This window comes from Hippoglossus stenolepis, chromosome 2 (assembly GCF_022539355.2).
Source record: "Hippoglossus stenolepis isolate QCI-W04-F060 chromosome 2, HSTE1.2, whole genome shotgun sequence".
Lineage (NCBI taxonomy): Eukaryota > Metazoa > Chordata > Actinopteri > Pleuronectiformes > Pleuronectidae > Hippoglossus > Hippoglossus stenolepis.
The window spans coordinates 13,872,067-13,892,392 of record NC_061484.1 but is presented as its reverse complement, the minus strand read 5'-3'; the positions used below and the strand labels follow the sequence as shown (position 1 = coordinate 13,892,392).

Sequence of the window (20,326 nt, the reverse complement as noted above, 5' to 3'; positions counted from 1 at the left end):
AATGTACAGCATCATAAAGCCCCTATAGGATGGGGTTTGTACGGCCAAAGTATACGAACGTAAAAGCCGTCCATGAATAAATAAGTTACCGTGCACTTTAGGAGCGGTGTGTGATTGTCCAGCTACAGTATAAGTCAGAGTGTAAACACACGCTGAGGCTGGGTTGTCAGTGCGTGCAACCTGAGACATTTAAATTTGCGCCAGCCGAGATAAATCAGAACCTGGAGTCACTCATCATCTCGGCGCATATCGCACTTCTACTGAATCTGGGCCTTAAAGGCTTTATACAGACAGCAGCATGTGGGGGAATGATGAAGCTGAAGAGGTCAGTGTGTGAGTGTGTGTGTGTGTGTGTGTGTGTGTGCGTGTGTGTGTGTGTGTGTGCCTTGTACATTTTTGACTCCTTGCCACCAAGTCAAGCACAGTCTACAGAGCAGGGAGTGAGCAGGAAGCTGCTGGAAGCCATAAATCTAAAACCCCACAGCACCGCTCCTTCACTTCTGTGACACATTTATTGTCCTCTGTTCATTTTTTCCCTTTCTCTTTTTATTGTCCTCTGCTCTCATCCATTTTTAAAACTGCACATCTTCAACTTTAACCTGAATTCCTGAATGTCCTACGCTCGTTCTTTTTTGCTAAACCACACAGTGTGTTTGGAAGCAGGTGAGGAATCAGCTTGTTTTTTTACTCCCTTCATGTTCTGGACTTTAAAAGTGGACGCTCTGGGTCACATATGGAGTGTGTGGGCCTGCAGCAGGCAGCGCTTCTGACACCGCTCAGACGATTTTCTTGAAAGAGGGAGCAGAGAGTGCACCGAGCTGCATGTGGAGGGATGAGCTCACCAGAAACGCACACTTTGCCAGCCTGTGGCAGAAAAAAGCCAATGTCCAAAATATACAGGGAACGAGAACAAGACGATCTGTGCACATTATTGGACCGAGGGAGAAGCATGACTGGGGAACACCAGTGACTGACAACATGAACTCAGCAGATACCTATGTGCTGCGGGATGTGATTAATGATGGGTCCAAAAGCAATAATCGGCAATTTTTTGGCGACTTGATCGTAATCTCTTACGATCTCTCAGATCAACTGGTAAAGTACAGACTTTAATCCTGAGCTTAATATAAACATGGCTGAAGCTCTGTGGGGAAAGTGAGCGCGCGCTCAGTTACACCGAGGAGCAGAGAGGCCAAATAATGAAACGCACTTCCAAGAGAAGGAGAGGATCAAAAGGATCAAAACGTGGCCAGAGTCTGTGCATGCATATGCATCACTTTTATGGAACATGTTGTCTTTGGGCTCTGAAAAGAAGTAAGTCCTGCGATTTCAAACTCAGATCATGAGTCATAATCCAGAACCATCAGGAGAAAGATGCTGCAAGTGCAAATCAAACAGGGTCTTTTTCCAGAGCAGCTCACAAGCATAACAATGATAGGTTCACTCCCCAGTCTCAATGTCCTTAAATGAGTCTTTTAATTCACTTTCCATGTATATAACCACAGTAATGACATATGATCAGTGGTTGTACTGAAAGTTCAACTGCAACGAGGCAGACAGTACGTCTAGAGTGAGGGTTAGAAAAGCAAGGTGGAAGTGTGCTGTCCATTGAGTTATAGTTGTTCTGCAGTGATATCTTAAAAAATGATTCACTTGTCACTTCACTATTATTTTGTCATTATTACTATATAGATACTAATATAATATAATATTATAATTTACCATATTAGCACCAGTTCATAGTTTTTTATAAGAAGCTTCCTTTACGAATAAGAGTGTGCCAATCCCTGTGTAAAGTGTGATTCGTTGTTAGTGTAAAGACGGGAGCGTGCCGTCCTGCAGCAGCTGCAGCAGACAGGGCTCAGTGTAATATGGCGGACGCTGTGGCTGCTGGTTTGGTCCACGCAGATTGTTTCTGACACTGATGGAGCAGTGATGTTGTTACTGTACTGCCTCCAGAACCACATTTACTGACGTGGCATAGTGCCTACCGCTCCGTACGAGTCCGGCCCTCGTGCACACTGGTACATATGCACACTGCACCTACACACACACACACACGTTTATATACGTTCACTTCTCTGGTTGCAGTGTTGGAACAGTAGCCCTACAAGATGTTTTTTTTTCAAGAGGAATTCATATCTTCTGTAACCAAATGTGACACTTGTGACTCTGGCAGGAAGGATACAGTTGGGGAAGTGGAGATGGAGGAAAAGAGACCCCTCTGATCCCGAAACCCAAAACCTCATTGTAATTTAGTCATCGGTAGAAGGCAATTAGCGAGGGGAGGACTGGTCTTTGCCAGAGCAAGCAAACGGCTGACACACACTGAGCGAAAGCACAATTTCCCTGCACTAATAATCTGACAGGAGACAATGGTTGTTATTTTTCAGATAATAGCGAGTGCGAGTGGAAACTTCGACAGAGGGAGCAAAGAAAGATTTATCTCGGCTGAAAGGAAAGTAAACAGAAGGCTAACAGCGCTTTCTGAATAAAACGACCACGATACATTGCTAACAGTGTCAGGGGAAAGGAGTGGAGGATTTATTGATGCTCCCTCTCACATGGAAGATGAAATGAAGGGGGGTGGGGGGGTGGAGGGGCACCTCCTTATTTGTCTCTTGTCTCATTTCAAATGAGGATTTATTCAGACAAGCATCTTTTGGTTTTAATGTCTCCGTAATTAGTTGCTATTATTTGTGTCCATCTGGGCCTGTCCATGTTTGCCTGTTGGGCCTCTCTACATGTCAGACCCATCACTGTCACCTCAGCCGTCACAGTTTGCCACCCAGTTGCCACCTTGTTTGTGTTTTCCAGGGCGGTCTTCAGTACATGGTTCATTCTGAGGACAAGCCCAAGCTGTTTTACCCGTCAACGTTTGATCTCTAACACCACATTCTGGCTCTAACATGACGTCTGCAACTTCAATTTCCACCTCACTGCAACAGGGCTAACTCATTTCCACAGTTACGCAAATGGTGAGGGGCAGAATCTTCTAATATGGACATAATTACAAGAGATGCTGCTTGGCTGGAGGAGGAGGATTCAACAAATCCTCAGTCTGAGGATGTTGTGTTGAGAGACTATATCTTGTATCAGCTCCTATCGTAAGCTCACTGGCTGAGGAAAAACTGCGCTTTTCAGGGAAATGTAAGTGGTTGTGTAATTTATGTCAAGAATAATATTACCCACAGTATGTTATTGATTGTGCAGATATTGCCTTATATTTGCTCTGGCAGGAGACTGGCTCTCAGTTACAGGATGATTGCGCTGCTCAGTGAGCCAGGAAAATAGACTGTAATTATCAAATAGGCCACTTAAACTTAATCTAATGAAAATGGCTTCAGAAAACACTTTGACCCCCTTCGGCGCAGGTTTTTCTTTTTTGTCGTAACGCCTCGCAGCTGATTTTACTCAGCAGTAGAGGGCTGATCCACAACTATGACACAGATCAACTTGATCATGGAGCCAGGATTTATCAAGTTTTTAGGGTTGCACATTGACAAAAGAAAAAAAAACTTATTTCGAATACCAAAAAAAAGAATCTACAATGTTGTGTCTAAAACCCTGAAGTCCTGTGTGGGCAGGAGAGGTGTCATTTCCGATGAGGTCACTGGCGGAGGCAGCAACCCAAACACTAACGACTGTTATTCTTCTCCTTAAATCCCTCTCTTGTGTTTCTTTTTTCTCTCTATCTTTGTTTGTGATCGCTTCACTCTTTATTTTCTCACTGACCTTGTTTGTTATTGAGGCTCTGTGTTGATTTCATTTCCCGCCCACTGCCATGGAAACCCCTCTCAGAAACCAGACACTGTCTTTCTTTCTAAAAGTGGAAGCTGTGCTGCTGTAAGTCTCTGTGTAGTGAAGAGGTGGCTGTCACGGGAAAAAACGATAAATGTCTCAGGCTTTTAAAGACGAAATTGTTGAAGTGAGCTTTATTTTCTCTCGAGTGGATTGTCTGACAATGTTGTTGGCAAACATTCTGATGAGGCAATCGAAATTTTCTAGTCTCAAAAAAAGTTACTGGAAATGCCCAATGATGGTAAACTTAACCATATTTTTAACCATATTACAAATCCTCATCACATTAATGCACTCATGACTAAGTCATCTGTTTAAGAGTCATACGTTTGAAAACTCCAAAGCAAGCAAGTGGATCTTAAAGGGGCAATGTAAGAAGTTCAATTTATTTGAAAACATTCAAAAATATATTAGATTATCAAGAATGTGAGAAATAACAGTTTGGAAGTTATGTCGAAGTCGTCCATGTATTTTGTAGAAGAAATATCTAAAGTTAGCATGCCAACTTGCTAGCCCCTGACTGTCCTGACTCGTAATACCACTTTGTACCTCAAGAGGTGATAATGAGTCACTGTATTGTCCTCAGCTGTGAGTAACTATGATTAAGCTATAAACCTGAGACTCAGTCATCTTCTCCAATCCACGTAGCTTTGGCAACATGTTAACAACTGTTCTATTCTGAGGTTAGATTTATTGAAGCTAATGTTAGCACAGTGTGAGGATTGAAACTTAGTTCTCTAATTTACACCCTGAATGACAGGTACACTCAGGGGGCTGGTAACAACTTTGTGGATTGTTTTACAACCCACTGATGTGTCAGGCCAACAGGATACATCAAGGTATGTGCAATACCTAGTCTAGCTATGAGGAGCATTTCCTTGTTTATACAACAGGCATGATAAACCCAACTTAAATATGCTGCCCCCGATTTGTTTTGAGTATGAATTTGACAGTTGTTCAATTCTTTCAAATGATCCCTATTAGCGGAGAGTATTATACTTGCTATTATTGCAAACACAGATTTACTTCCTAATACACAACAAAAAGTTCCAAAATAATTACATATCAAACTTACAGTAAACATGCTAAAAGGGAGATACCTGCAATATTTTCCTTGTGTCAAGGTTCTGCTGTTAATATTAAAAGTGACACTCCATTGGAAACAAATTAATAACCAGCAGCAACTCATTTAAAACAACCAGCTGCTGTTGACCTAGTACGTCTATATCTGTTAACCTACATGGATCACTGAGAAACTATTCTGGAAAACAAATGATATTTAATAATTAGAATTGCAGTGGATTTAAACAACTTTGATTGGACCTCAAATAACTAAGGGCAGGGTCTGTGTCGGCTACTGTTAATGCGCCCACAGCTCTGAAGGACCAGGGGAAGGATAAGGTGGAAGGAGGAGAGCATTGGGAGCAAGCCACCTCTTCACAGCTACCTCTGGCTGAGCTCCATCCCCTCATTCCATCCACCTCTTTCTTCACCCCAGTCTTCATGTCTTCCTCAGAAACATAGAGAGACAGGAGAATCATCTCCCAACAGCCAAATCCGTCACGCTCCAACTCAACTTTCATCTGCAACCAACGACCTGTCCTGGCTGCACGAGAGAAAAATACGAGAACCAACCAAAACAAAATTAATTCTCCAGGCTCTTTTTTTTTTTTTTACATCTGGATATCTACAGAGACCTGGTGCGTAATCATTTCAGTATCTGCGAGTGTCTCTTGAGGTTAGAGAGCAAGAGACAGACAGAGAGGACGAGAGACTGAGGCCAAGCTTTTCTTTTTCTTCTCTGTGTTTTAAAGGTCCAGCACTTTGCTTGAGAGAAAACACGAGAGGGGCCCCTTTTGGAAATGAATTTTCACCACAAATTATCATCTCATAACAAAAATATTACCGTTAATGACTCAATTTCCTTGTAATTTCCTTATCGACCCCCCTAATTAGGCCCATTTGTTTGCTTTGTCATCCTCTAGTGATATGAGCCTTTTGTTATTGAAAGCAGAGTGGGAACTTGCACGGGGACCTGATGACTTAGTCAGCTACACCCACACACCCACACACACACACACACACACACACACACACACACACACACACACACACACACACACACACACACACACACACACACACACACACACACACACACACACACACACACACACACACACACACACACACACACACACACACACACACACACACACACACACACACACACACACACACACACACACACACACACACACGCACACACACATGCCTTTATTCTGCAACCCCCAGTGCCCAGCAGCAGCAGCAGTGGAAGCTATCTAAATAGCACTACTGGTAGTCTTTATCTCTCTCCCAACTCTTTTTTCTTTTGCTCACTCCCCTTCACTCTCTCGCTATATCTCTCTCTATCCCCTCTATAGTCTCTCGTCCTCCTCCCCCCGCCTCTCTCTCCATAATGGACCTTCTGCAGAGGAGCTGAATCAGCTGAGGCCGCTGCTTGCTGAGCTTCTCACTCTGCTCTCCGCAGTAATTGGCTGCATTGTCCCAGAGGGAGCAGAGCCGGGGGTTACAAAGGAAGAATAAAGTGTTGTGGCATGGCTTCAGTCTACATGTTCTCTATGTCTTGGGAGAACATTGTGTATTCTTGAGTGATGAGAAAGCCAGGCAAAGAGAAAGTGTGGACTTGTAGCCCCTCACCCCACTAATGTGTCTTATCTGTGAGAGCTAATGAGTGATGGATTAACCCGGGATCACCCCTGGCAAATTGAGATGACCCCGCAAACTTTCCCCCCGAGTGCCCCCTCATAAGTCTGCATTCCACTTCACACGAGCAAACAAATACACACTCACACACACACACACACACACCAGTCACCACTGAAATGGAATGTCTGAATGTGTGAAAATACAGGAGTACATTTGAGCACCTGTTGAAATATTTAATTTGGGATTGTCATGATTTTATTGTCAGTGTTTTACAGCCAAGACCCTAACGGCAAGAATGATGCCACGCTGCCAAATCTGATTCCCAGCAACAAGCTCTGAGCCTTCAATTAAAAATCACACACATCAACCTACGAGGGAGAACTGCATGCTGGGTATCTTTTCCTCAGGTTTATTGTAAATCTGTCCACTTTGTGCTGACCTCTGCTGACTGAGATCACTCTGTGCAACCGTGTCAACCTGCTGCCTGTGAACGGAGCTTTATTCTCCATCTTGTTTGGTCCGACAGGCGGCCTCCTCCGTGAGAAGAGCAAAGATACAGAACTGGTGTTTGACTCTCGGCTGCCTGTATTACTGTTGGTTATTTAAACAATCAGCACCCCCCCTTACACACACACACACGCACAGACACACACACTTACACACCTACACAATTGTGACTTGCTGGCATCCATGACGACCGTGGCTACAAACCCCTGGTGACCTGCTGGCTGCCACACACACACACACACACACACACACACACACACACACACACACACACACACACACACACACACACACACACACACACACACACACACACACACACACACACACACACACACACACAGTCTGTGCCATGACTTATATGGCAAAGACAAAGACATTGGTGATAAATCACCTTCAGCTATTTAACAGCGCACACATACACAAGACGAATTCCAGAAGGTTTTTTCTTTGGCAGTGTGTGAGCATATTTGACGCACAATGAAAATTATTTGACTGCTTGATCTGTCACAGGTGCTTTCTGTGACTGTGAGTGTGTGAGTGTGTGTGAGTGTGAGAGAGAGAGAGGGCGTCACGCAGAAAAAGACATAAATTAACACATTCAAGTTTAATCCTCTCCATCCAATATTAGTTAAGAGTAATTGTGGGTCTGTGGCTTCATTTGCATCTTCAGTCTGAAAATTAATCACTGCAGACACTTTGCTCCTGAGAGGCAGATTCCAGCTGGTTGCAGTTCTCTCAGATGACGACAGTGCGCCACAGGAACAGCGGGGGCGCTCTGATCTACGCAGCAGGCTGCTGTGCAGGGGTGTAACTTCATCCCGCTATTAATCGTCGATAGCTGTGAGTGTTAAGGACCCCTGCTTCGGGCCCGATGTGCTCACGCTCGTGCTAGGTGGTCCTGTCGGCAAGCGGTGTGACTGTCAGCAGGCAGGTTTTGGCCAGGATTTTTCACCTTGAGCTGCGGCAAATACAAAAGCCTCCTTCTCTTTTATTTCTCCCTCACACAGACAGATGCGAGTGTCTGTTTTTCATTGTTGTTGTTGTTGATGCCGTCGTGGTGCTATCAGCTAAAGCGGGAATTTGTTGTAACAAGCTTTGCCAAGGCTTTCATTCTAAAGTGTGAACAGACTTTGGGAATTGCAGCGTAATGTCGCAGCACACGTTGCGAGCTTCAGAGCTTGTTGTGATGTCTTTGTGAAAGTACGAGAAGGAATGAAACATGCAAAGGTTTTACTGTTAGTCTCATGAATATGAATCCACTTCACGAAATCAGTGCAAGACGCAGCCCAGTGCACAGAGCAGGAGAACGCCATTCTCCTCTTAAAATCACTTTCTCTCTTTCTTGCTACCTTTCTGGCTCGTTCTGTCGTTGCCTCCAAACTTGAGTTTGCTTTGGCACTCGCCCTCCTCTTGTGCAGTAACCTGCCGCCACACAGAGGTGCTGAGGTCATCAGCCCTGATGCTCTACAGCACCGCTGGCCTCGGGATCAGGTCTCACATACACCTACACACACACTCACTGCTTTAATGCCAGCGCACTCATCACCTCACACACATGCACGTAATCATGCACTCTCTCTGTCTCTCTCTCTCTCTCTCTCTCTCTCTCTCTATTTCTCTCTCACACACGCACATTAACACTGTGTTTTCCGACCCTGCTTGCCGGTCCCTTTATGGCCCCCTGTTAACAAGAGCGAACACTCTGCTCTGTTTATGACAGCAGTGACTCAGGATCGTGATAACGGCGTGTTTCAGACCTGATGACTGCATGAACGAGTGATGCTAGCTCGTGCATAAACTGGTGGAACCAATTTTACATATCAAAGTCTGTTTAGGTCTTGGGGGGTGCGACTGCACATGTGAAGAAAGTCAGACGAAGCCTCGGAGGGAGTCTGAAGTCTGACAGATTGCCTCGAGTGATGTCACTTCGAATAGCTCAAATAACTGATTGTGCCTTCAACGTAAGACAATGTTTGAAATTTCCAAATGATTCTGGCTTTTTCGTTTTTTTCACTTTCCTGCTGTATGCAGTAAAGTTAGGTTTTCTTTAGCATTTTCACATTTACAGCAAAAAATTATGAATGTTATATTTACAACTTATTATGACGCAACCCGCAAACTTCCAGGAATCGACAGAAACCTGACATGAAAACTTTTTCTGCTGTTCATTTTCAGTACAATCTGACAAACTGTGTCCTGCCTGATAAGCCTCCCTCCCCCCGTGTGACAGGGTTTGCTCTACGTTGTGTAAATGTGGCAGCTCCATATATACGAGACACAGGCAGGCTGTGTTTTATAGAGCCGACGAGTGATGCACTGGAGTGTGTTGTGTCTAATGTGTGAACATACGCTGATGTTGTCTGGCGTGGGTTTTAATTACCCCTAATCATCTGGTCCCCACTCAAGCCAAACCTTTCCATTACACACAAAACACCTCTTTCTCTCTCTCTGTCTCGCTCTGTCTCTCTCTCACACTCATCCCGCGGTTGATGCCAAACCCACAGATCCTCCCTCAGCTTTCACTGCGGCATCAAGTCACTAATTAATTCATTAACAGATGTCTCCCCAGGCACCGAATAGCTGCTCACATCTTGGACAGAATTACTGTTTGGGTAAACAACCACTGGTAGACAAGATGAAGAGACACATAGACACACACAGACACACACACACACACACACACGCACATGCACACACACACACGCAGCAATAGAGAGAAATACAGTGTGAAGGCCCACTGCCAGCGAAGACAGACACAATGGAGACAGGTCTCCATTCAGACTGAAGGTAGCATCTTGTGTCTATCTGTTGCTGTGGGAGTTAAACATGACGGGCAACTTGTTGAGTTGTGTGTCTGATTCGCCCCTCCTGACTCCTGTCAGTAGTTTTTCTTTATGATAATTAGACTTTTTATCTTCTAAGCTTTTTTTGAAGTACACAATATGTGCTTGAACAAGGAAGATGTGTGGCTTTGCTCAATTGTAAACGAGGAATGACTTTAATGTGCATCTTTATGGCCCCTGATTTAGAAAAATCCTAGATCCGCCAGTGAGCAGTATGTAATGGAAATAATTCTGATTATAATAAATATGAGGATGATGATACCGGTGATGATCTGAGTTTCTGGACTTAGACATTGACATTGTGATAATGTTCTGACAAAGTTCTGACGTTATGATAAAGTCGAGTTCAAGCACCAGTGAGGGTGACAAGAGGAAGTGAGCGCAGGCCAGAGGCCAAAAGAGCAACGCAATATGGCTTCCTACCAAACCGTTTCTCAACAACCAAGGGTGAGGTTCCACTCCTGGTGCGAGACCTGCACGCACACACACACACACATTCATGATGCTGGCTAAAAATGCGGATTCGCGCTGTGAGCGGGATCTGTGTTGCATTACACGTCGTAGCCAAAGCAATGTAATGAAACCGTGGCCACAGAAATGTTCACTTTGCCCAAAGGACCCTGAACTGAACAACAGACTCACAGGCTGTGAAATTTCAGGAGGGATTTTAGTCTTTTTCTGACAACCGAACACATTTCATCACCCCGAGAAGGGAAACCTGAGCGTCATCAAAAGGCAGTAAAATGGATCGGAATGAAAATGATCTTGTTCCACTTGAGACTACTACTGGACAATATGCACACTTACAGATCTAGTGTGGATTAGCTGTATGAATGGTTGCAGCTCTGCTTGTATTTCTCTCTCAGCTCAAATCCAGACGCAGACATTACAACCTGCCTGTATATTATCCTGAGACATTTTCTTTTTTACATATATAAACTCATTCCCGCACTTCAAAGGCCTGTCAGGATTTATAATCTGTGCAAAACTGAAATTCCATGAAAAATGAAATGTTTCTTGAGCAGGCGTCACGACAAGAAACAACTAGCTCCAAAATTCCATCTCACAATGAGCCGCTGCCAAACACTTTGACATTAATGGCTTCAAGATCTCCCACGCTTCAACACTATCTGCATTATGTGTCACATGTATTGCTTCCATCAAGTGCTGTGATTGTGAATGATCTCACTGCCGTGATTTCACTGCATCTGGCCGCAGAAGTGCTCAAAGCCGGAGTTTTATTAAAGTCCTTTATATGTAATGGTTTTATTGTCCACTTACGCAGACTTATAGACTATTTCTGGTCCAAGAGGACTGTTTTATTCTATTTGCAGCCAATCACCCTTTAAGCTAGGGTTGGTAATAGTGGGGAAGCTAGCAAGAGCAGGCTACACTTAGAAAACTTGGATTTCAGGATAAAAAGTGCTTCAGAAACAAATTACCAACCCTATGTTAAAACACTGTTTTATTATCAGTGGATGTACAGCTCATGAACTGTGCTGGAGCCCCCTCAGTATGAACACTGGCCTATTGGAAGGGTCCTTTAGCACGGTGACAGCTGTGAATATTAACCCAGGCTGAAAGTTTAAACTTCCAATTGCTTCAATTTTAAATGCAACCACCTTTGAAATACCTGGCACACGCTCACAAAAACAACCCATGCTCCAAGTTTTCATGAGACCGCAGGGGCACCGGCTACATGTGGACATTTCAGCACACGTACCGAAATAAATAGGCTCCTGTGATCAACAACATGCTTCATAATTTCTCCCTCCTCACTGTACGTTCTCATGTATCTGTGTATCTCTTCTGTGCGTCTTGTGTTTGCTTACAGTTATTTTTTAGCCTTGCTTACAGTATGTGCTGGTATGATGGTCATGTTTGAGAGATATAACAGGCATCTGAAACAGAAGAGTGAGCCGGTCGTCTGGACCATGCACAACTTATTTTTGCAGCGGTTTATAAAATGAGTCATAAATACTGATAAGAGCTCAGGAAAAGCGGTTCTTGTTAAGAGAGAAAGGCCATTACTCCCTGTTGGAACTTGTGACCGAAGAGCGGAAGCAATACGAGCGTGTGTGTGTGTGTGTGTGTGTGTGTGTGTGTGTGTGTGTGTGTGTGTGTGTGTGTGTGTGTGCGTGTGCGTGCTGTGCGTGCGTGCGTGCGTGCGCACATGCCCACAGGTGTGTATGGCAGTGGAACGAGCGCTCACTCAAGAAGTGAAGGTGAGGAGTAGTGAGACAGTGCAAAGTGCAAATCTGCTCAGTCAGTTTATTCCCAGCTTTGTTTGCCGTGACCGGGACCAACAATACATCCTGCCGGCACCTTTGAAGATGAAAGGAGCACGGTGAGCAGCTCAACCATTAACCAGACCCTTCAGTCGTGTCTGGGAGGAACCAAACAAACATGACAGCGAGGAGACACCTGACGAGAGGCCGTAGAACATCTCGGTTTTTCCATCGGACTTCATGCAGTTGGAAATAAAGGCACCACTTCTGTGTTCAAACAAAGCTGGAAGGATACACATGTGACGAGTACGATTACAGGTGCTGTCATTATCAACACACCTCCGAACACAGAAACAAAGAGAGCTCCACTAATCTGAGAGGAAAAATCCACGCTCTACAAAATGTGAGAGAACATGTGGCCCAGCCATAAATCAAAGGTTGTTGAACAGAAACATATCTTCACAGTTTTCTATCTGTGGCAGACTGGGCCACCTCTATAGCTGCTATCAGACCGAAGTTCAGACAATTTCCTGAAATTTTTCGGAGGGGCTGCGTGTGAGAGTGCAAATGTCCGAGTCAGTTGCTCTGAACATCCCCCGAGTCAAATGTCTGAGTGATTCCATGGGAGAATGCTGCAGGAAAATGTACACGCAGAAGATGCAGACCAAGATGTCAACTTCGAAAGAAAACGAGTGCTTTTGGTGATAATGGTCGCGCTGGTTTCAATGTGCCACGAACAAAAAAACACATTTATACGTCACAAATGTATAAGTCCTGCCTCCTGCAGACTCTACCCAGGCCCCGCCCCTCACCTGAATGTTCTGTAAATGTTCCGGTTGTGTCCGGTGTCTGACCTGGACAATCTCCTGCTGCATTCTTCCCATGTGAAAGGCAACGGCTGAGTTCATGTCTGCAAACAGCTCATACAACAAGTGTAAAGCACATGTGACCGAAGGCCTTCAGGTCTATTACATTTCTACCGTCTCTACTGCAGGATCTCTCCTTGTAAATAGACGGGACGTTGGTGCACATGTGGTTAGCAACACATTTTCTTTTACATTCTGTTCGGGAAACTTAAAATCTACTGTTGCTGCTATCAAACTCCACTGGAGTAGTTCTGGTATGATCTGAAACCTCATTAAGGTTTGGGCCGTAATCCACGAGAATAAGAAAAACACACCACCAAACCTCAGTATGTCGGCACATCTGCTTTTAAGTGTTTGCATATGTTCGCTGGAACATTTTGTTTGAGTTAATATTTACGTCTTATCAAGGCATTCAGAAAACCTATTCTGGAAAAAAAAAAATGTATATAGGAATTTTTACTCCCAACGATTTCACATTGGAAACACACCCACATGTCACAATTCGTGAAAAGTACTTTTAATATTTTTTCGATACAAGTGTTTGTGGCTTTATATCTCAATTATTTTAATGGGTTTCAAATCAACCATGTCAGCGTTTTCTGCGCTGCGTGTTTACTCCTGTCAGTCAGACGCCTGTGAACGGCACCTGGGAGCGTTTGAGCGCGCTCCGTGCTCCCTGCTGCGTAGATTGTGATATAATGAGGCAAAACAAGCAGCAGATCTTTACACATCGTGTCAAAACAGGTATGGCAGGTTGGGGAGAATTTCGCAGGAAGTTACTTACAGTAAAAATGAATTCTGAACGATAGGAAGAAAAGGTTCCTTCCTTTCTCAGCAGGCCAATAAGTGACACTTTGAAAAAAAAGAGATAATTGTAGAAATCCTGAGCTGGCCCACAGGCCATGGAAGTGTCACTCTCCTGCCCCTTTATCACCCCAATCGTCTCTCTCTCACACACATTTTCCTCATCGTGCCCCCACACTTACGTGCGTCTCTTTCATTTTCACTATTGTCGCCCTGCTCCATCTCCAGCCCCTCCCTCCCTCCCCAGGCCTCTCTCGGCAGCACAGTGCCGGTCCTCTCGTTCTGCATGCCTTCAAGCTGTCTTCCTAATCTTCCTGAATTATTCAAGACACTTTCACCTCTTTTACTTTCACCCAACACACCCAGCAAACTGCACAAGCCTGAAACTGGGTGACCGAGAGGATATGAAAAAAAAATGACGTTTATGGTTCATTTGCATGGAACGAACTCACTCGCTGACTGACGGCCTGTACTCATCATACTGTCGGTGAAACCCCGAGTGCGCTCACACTGACAAGTATTGCAAGATGCACTATATGTACCAACATCGAACACTAAAAACTTTGAAAAACTTACTGTGAGAGGCCGGACACTTCTCACCCCCAACGTTCGCCATCTTGGCTACGCAGCAGAAAAGGAGGGGACCCCCAGAGTAGTGTCAAACTTGTGAAAATGGCGGCAAAGGAAGGAGGAAGGTGCAGTATCCACTGTTGTGTGTAGCAAGAGATACATGCCAGAAAGTAAAATGTTCATTATTAAGTCAAGTTTAGTTTTTTGGCAGTCAACAGTAACAGTCAAATATTGCAATTGGCATTTATGGTAAGTGCACAGCGTCCATGTTTGACTTGAGGCAACATTACACCAGTGAGGCATTCTGACAGGCCATTGTGCTTCCATAAACAACCACAGCTCCTTCTAGCTTTGCTGCAAACTCCGATTACCACCTCTAAACTGACACTGAGACACGTTTGTGCCTGTGGCGCTGCAACTATTTGAATTAGAAGCTTTCCCTTGGCTGCGGGGAGTCAATAACCCAAATGGACTGAGGTACACACACTCAGGAGCATGAGCGACCTTTAATATCCAGATGGAAGTAATCGGGAAAGTGCACTTCAACATAAAAACAGAGACAGGTCTGAGGTTTTTTTTCCCTTGTTGTTTTTCAGTAGAAATGGAGAATAAAGGAATATCCAAGGAGTCTGCAGCTCGCGTCAGTTCCCTTCGCATTGCCAGACCTTTTATTGAACACTTTTCTGATGACTGCATCCTTATGAGAGTCCAGTGACATGGAGGGTGCTGTATTTAAGGTGGGGTGCCGTAACACACACTCAGATTTCAGTCTGATCACTAAACTCGACCCGCTCGCAACCCGCTCGTCGTTCACTGTCACTAAAACTGTGATTCACACACATTTCCAACATTTCCATAACCTGCACAATGTCATGAACTGAGTTTCTTCCTGACAACAGCATGGAAGTGACTTTTGAGGCTCCTGTGTGAGACGTACAAAATGAGAGCTGGTCTGGTTAAACGCTTACGTGTCAGAGATGCTTGTAAAAGTCAGTTCATTTATATGAATTTAAGAGTTGAGCCTAAACAGCGTTTTTTCAAACATTAATTCTAAAAAATAAAAAGCGTCTTTCTTTCCCTTGCATTCTTTCCGTGAAGGAGTTTGAATTTTTTTATACAGCTACATAAAATCGATGAATTGTATATTAGGGGATCAACTACATGTGACTTGTTTTAAAATAAAAGCTGAATAATGAGGAGAGAGATCAATCAGTACGGTTGAATGGCCTCCGTACGAAACAAGCAGGCAGTCAATTTGTTACCTGAGGATAAGCACAATTTACAGGGTATAAAAAACTCACTGTTGGTTTCATTGCTTTCTTTAGCAGCACATTGGGCCTCTCCAGTCACACAGTATAGAATGTAGATATTTTCCACCGAACCGCTCCTGTTGATTTAGCAGCACATTCACATCTGCCAGTCAGAACGTCTCTGAGCCTTTAGAAACAGGCAACACCGGCAAACAAAAACCTTTTCAACAGCTGCTACGTGTCAAAGTGGCTGACATGTGCTGCGACTGTCAAACAATACAGAGCCTCGCTCCCTGCAGACCTGCAGCAACATGGAAAAAAACAGAATAGGGGATCTGAATTGATTTCTGCAGGATGACCGTGTCTGTGATTGTCACTGAGGTTTGAGCTTCAGCCTCTGTACCATCAACATCTCACCGTCTCTCCTCCTGTTTCTCTAAACTGTTGTACACCTTGTCAGCAGGAGCCGCGTAAACATCAAATTACTGCAGCCCAGTGTTATTCTGCAACGTGGAGGAAGGAACCTCTCCAAGGCCTTCAGCCCAAAAAGTATAATAAAAGAAAGATGAGAAGAACACTAAAATATAGAATGCAACCAGGGGCTCTGGAGCACTTTGCAAAGACTTTTCAACAAAACTCCCAATCTCACTTTCGTCCAAATCTCAGTGCAAAATTTACAGCAAACATAATTCCGTAATTTCATTAATCTGTCAGTCTGGTCCGGTTTCTGTATGACTAGTGGCTCTGTGTTGTGCCGTGTGTGTGTTTAAGTGTGTGTGTGTGTGTGTGTGTGTAATCTGCAGCCAATATAATCTTTATGTGCCAAGTGGTAATAAAACAAACCACTGACACTACTTTGATCACTGCACAGTTGGATAAACGTACCGGTTATCACGCACATAGTTCAGCAACATAAGTAGACTACGTTCAAAAAATGTGCAGATGTTTGACTTTAAAATTATTTTCACACCTATTTTATTTAGAGCAGAAAATACTATATTTTACATGAATGTGTGTCCATGTGTGTCCATGTGTGTCCATGTCTCTGACTGTGTTCCACTTATTCTTGCCTTGGCCTGATCATCAGCCCATTTACGTTAGTTTATAAGAATATCCACATTTTAATTATTAATCATATTTAATTAACAGGCCTTAAAGCCTAATTAATGCATTACTGGAGTCATTTTTGTCATTTTTCTAATTTGAATATTTAAGAATATAATAACAAATAGAAAACAAATTACAAATTGCAATAATACATAAAACAAAAAATATTTCTAATTGTATTATCAGTGAAATTGTAATATTTCTATTTGACTATTTCAATGATAAAAATTGTAATCATGAATACGATATGAAATAAACTGCAAATAAAGGAAGGTATGGTTTTAATGGAGCTCTACGAGAAACCTTCCTGTGAATGATTAGACTCTGTGGTCTCGTTGGATGTGGTTTTAAACGCCTCCATCGTGGCCTGCACCAAACTAAATTGCATCGACCAAACCAAACACTCTTTAAATTGCATCTTCATTTTCAAAATTGCGCCACAATATCAGGGGGAAAATGGGGCTTTGCTGCGGTTCGGTTTAAGGGGAAAGTTTGAGTTTAATGAGAGGAATTAGTAAAATGACTCCCAGATTAGTCATGAAACCTAACTGTATTATTATTATAATTATTCACAATTATAGAGTATAATTATTGTCTTTCTCTTTCGCATCCAAAAGACCTTTAAAAGGATGTTTCTGTCTCGCCAAATTTGACATCATCCTGCGTCTTTCCACCGAACAACGCTTCGTTTTGTTTTTCAAATATTTCACAGTTTATCAACAAGAACAAATAAATTGCATCCTGGGTGCCAGGCGGCTCAGCTCGGGGAGACAGCCGCTCCAGGACGAGGGGGACACAGTGGATGGACTTACCGACACACTCGTTGGCCTCCCGGGCTGTGGCTCTCTGCCACGGTCGGTCGTAGTGGAAAGGTTTGCACCTGTCGCACTCCGGCCCGGCCGTGTTGTGCTTGCACTCGCACACCAGGCTCCCGTCCCTGTCCTTTACGCACCGGGACGCGTGCCCGTTGCACTTGCACCTCCCGCCGACCTGCAGGTCCGACACGGCGTAGAAGTACGAGTCCCGGGCCAGCTCCGAGTCGTCCTCGTTCTCGTCGCCGAACGTGTGCAGCCGGCTGAAGATGACCTTGATGTCCGTGGCCGTCACCCAGTCCTGCAGCACCGGGGAGTTGTCGAAGTCGTGCGCTGACGGCCTCCCGTCCAGCGTGCTGAAGGCGATGAGCCCGCCGGTCAGGGGGTACATGTCGGTGTGGGAGTCCGTGCACACGGCCTCCTGCTCGTTCTGCTTCGTGATCACGGCCCTGTTGGGCTTGTTGTACATCTTCCTGCACTGGGTCGAGTAAAACTGGAAGGGCACCCACGTTTTACCGTAATCCATGGACTTGAAAATGGCCATGGATTCGGGTCGGGGCGAGCAGAACTGCAGGCTCACGTAGGTGACCTCAAACTTCTTCCCGAGGGACAGAGTGAGGCTGACGTTCAGCGGAAACTGGATGAAGTTCTCGGACTGCCAGCAGGTGAGGTTGTGCGGGTTGTTGAGGTCCGTCAGGTACGCCGGAGGATGGTACTTCTTGGGGTCCGAGGCGTCGCAGGAGTGACAGTTCCTGGTCCTCTCGTCTCCCTTCTCCGCGGATGTGACCACGCAGTAGCGGCCGGGCGTCTTCCCGCAGGTGCTGGACACCTTCACCTCCTTCCCGAAGGCGGAGTTGACGAAGTCCGGGATGCAGCGGCGCGGGTTGCCGTGCTCGTCGTAGCAGGGGTCCGGCGGGGAGGTCTGCGCCGCGAACAGGCTCATCCCGTAGCCGCCGAGGACGCACCGGCACGACAGCGCCAGGATGAGCAGCGCAGACAGCGCAACATCCGCAGCCTTTCTCATGGTGTAGGTCCCTCTGTGTCCAAAGTGCCTCTGCCTGCTGGAGGAAGAGGAGAGGGTGAGCATGAGGGAAGAGAGAGAGAGAGAGAATGCTTGTTGATCCTGTCAATTCAGAAACATGCTCCAAACAAAGAAGGGGCAAAGGTTTTTACGCATGCCTTTTTGTCATTGATATATTCTAAGGATCGTCCACACAAACGTCAGGTTTTGTAAAAAATAATCTATAAAACCATTTTTTTTACCCGAGAAGAAATAAAAAAAGGTGGAAGTCTACTTTTCTCTATCACTGCTCCTCCTGTTTTTGTTTGTTTCTTCAAATCTCCTGCGTAAAAAAGGAGGAGCGGCTGGATTTAAGAGTCGCTGGTGTCCTAATAGCAAGTCCCACTCCTCCTGCCGCTCTTTTCACAACCTCTCTCTCTCTCTCTCTCTCTCTCTCTCTCTCTCTCTCTCCCTCTCCTCCCTCCTCGGATCAGATCTCGCTTGGCACCGCTTTAGGTCAGCTCATCTTGAAGAGGAGGTGACACCATGGGGCGGAACGACGACATCCACTGGTGGCGAATCGGTGTGAAGATTGGCGCGCCAGGGGGGAGAAGCAAATGAGGCCCAGTCGTGTAACAAAAAAGAGACACAACCACAAACGTGCAGTTTCATTCTCCAGCATTCGAACAGAACATGAAGCAAAAACTAGTATTTGGTGTATTACAGAACAATGTTAATTAGAGCAGTTTTAATGGTTGGCTTATTAAATGATGTGGTGGTAGGTATCCAATGGGCTACAGCTGCGATGAGGAAGAAGGTTTTGCAGCATCCTGGTGATAAATGTGAAACTATGACACTGTCACTCTTCAGTAAGACTGTTATTTGGAATATACAGGGGCCACTAAACTTAACTGCACGGGCCTCTCAGAGGACAATGTAAAAATGTGACCTATATACCAACCACAAGTTTAAACCAAAGGGATGTTATCTAAAAATGGAGGTTGTCATTAGAGCAACATAAACAATATAAGTAGACCTACTGTCCATCTGCTAATATAGGCTATGATGGGATCCTTTAAAATCTGATTATCATAGACAAGTCAATGTGGAGTTTATTTACTCAAAAGGCAAATTAAGTGAGAACTATCACATCTTAAGCAATTCTGTGTCCAATCGGGAAAAAACAAAAAGTGCAAGATAGTTTTAGGATTTATTCTATTAGAGGCCGGTGAAATGAAAATAAACCCAAAGCTTTAAACTCACATGCAGAAGACACCAAGACGTGAACATTAAAACATTTGCGCACCACATGACTTCGCTCCTCTGCGGGACTCATCCCTCATCCCCATCCTGGCGCAGCTGCCGCTCCAGCAGACCTGTTGCTTGCTGGCAGCACGAGTAACAGCGCCATCTTGTGTCCATGGGGGGAAAAGCCAGCTCAGTGAAGTGCAGAGAGCAGCGTCCTGTTACTGTGGGGCCTACAGTAAAAGGACGCTGCCCTACAGTGTAGGCTATATTCTCCCGGGCGGTGGAGGCATTACGACATTTATTCAATGAGAATGAAGACGATTGTCTTCTACAAGTGTAAATAATAGAAAACTATCTCTAGATCTGGCCGCTTAGATCAATTCTGACATTTCCACTGAGAGGAGAGAAGGAGATGTTTGTGACCTATATATGTTTATTTCCTCTACTCAGTCTGATACACTAATCACAATATAGTAATTTGTAGAATTTGTAGAATATACTTAAATAGTTTAATATTAAAATGTTACGCACCAGAATAGAGTGGCACTCATAATTTCATTGTATAAAGACAAATT

General features: G+C 44.6%; 1 protein-coding gene across 2 annotated transcripts in view; it reads right to left on the bottom strand.

The window, feature by feature from the left end:
- Nucleotides 1-18,922, bottom strand: part of ntn1a (netrin 1a) — a 61,774-nt gene extending 42,852 nt beyond the window's left edge. For both annotated transcript variants that reach the window (XM_035173851.2, XM_035173868.2), the window contains exons 1-2: nucleotides 18,767-18,922; nucleotides 17,504-18,564 (exon numbers count right to left, since the gene is read on the bottom strand). In XM_035173851.2, the coding sequence (XP_035029742.1) occupies nucleotides 17,504-18,527 (1,024 nt within the window). In that variant the 5' untranslated portion in view covers nucleotides 18,528-18,564; nucleotides 18,767-18,922. The remainder of the gene's footprint in view (nucleotides 1-17,503; nucleotides 18,565-18,766) is intronic.
- Between the last annotated feature and the right edge of the window lie 1,404 nt (nucleotides 18,923-20,326).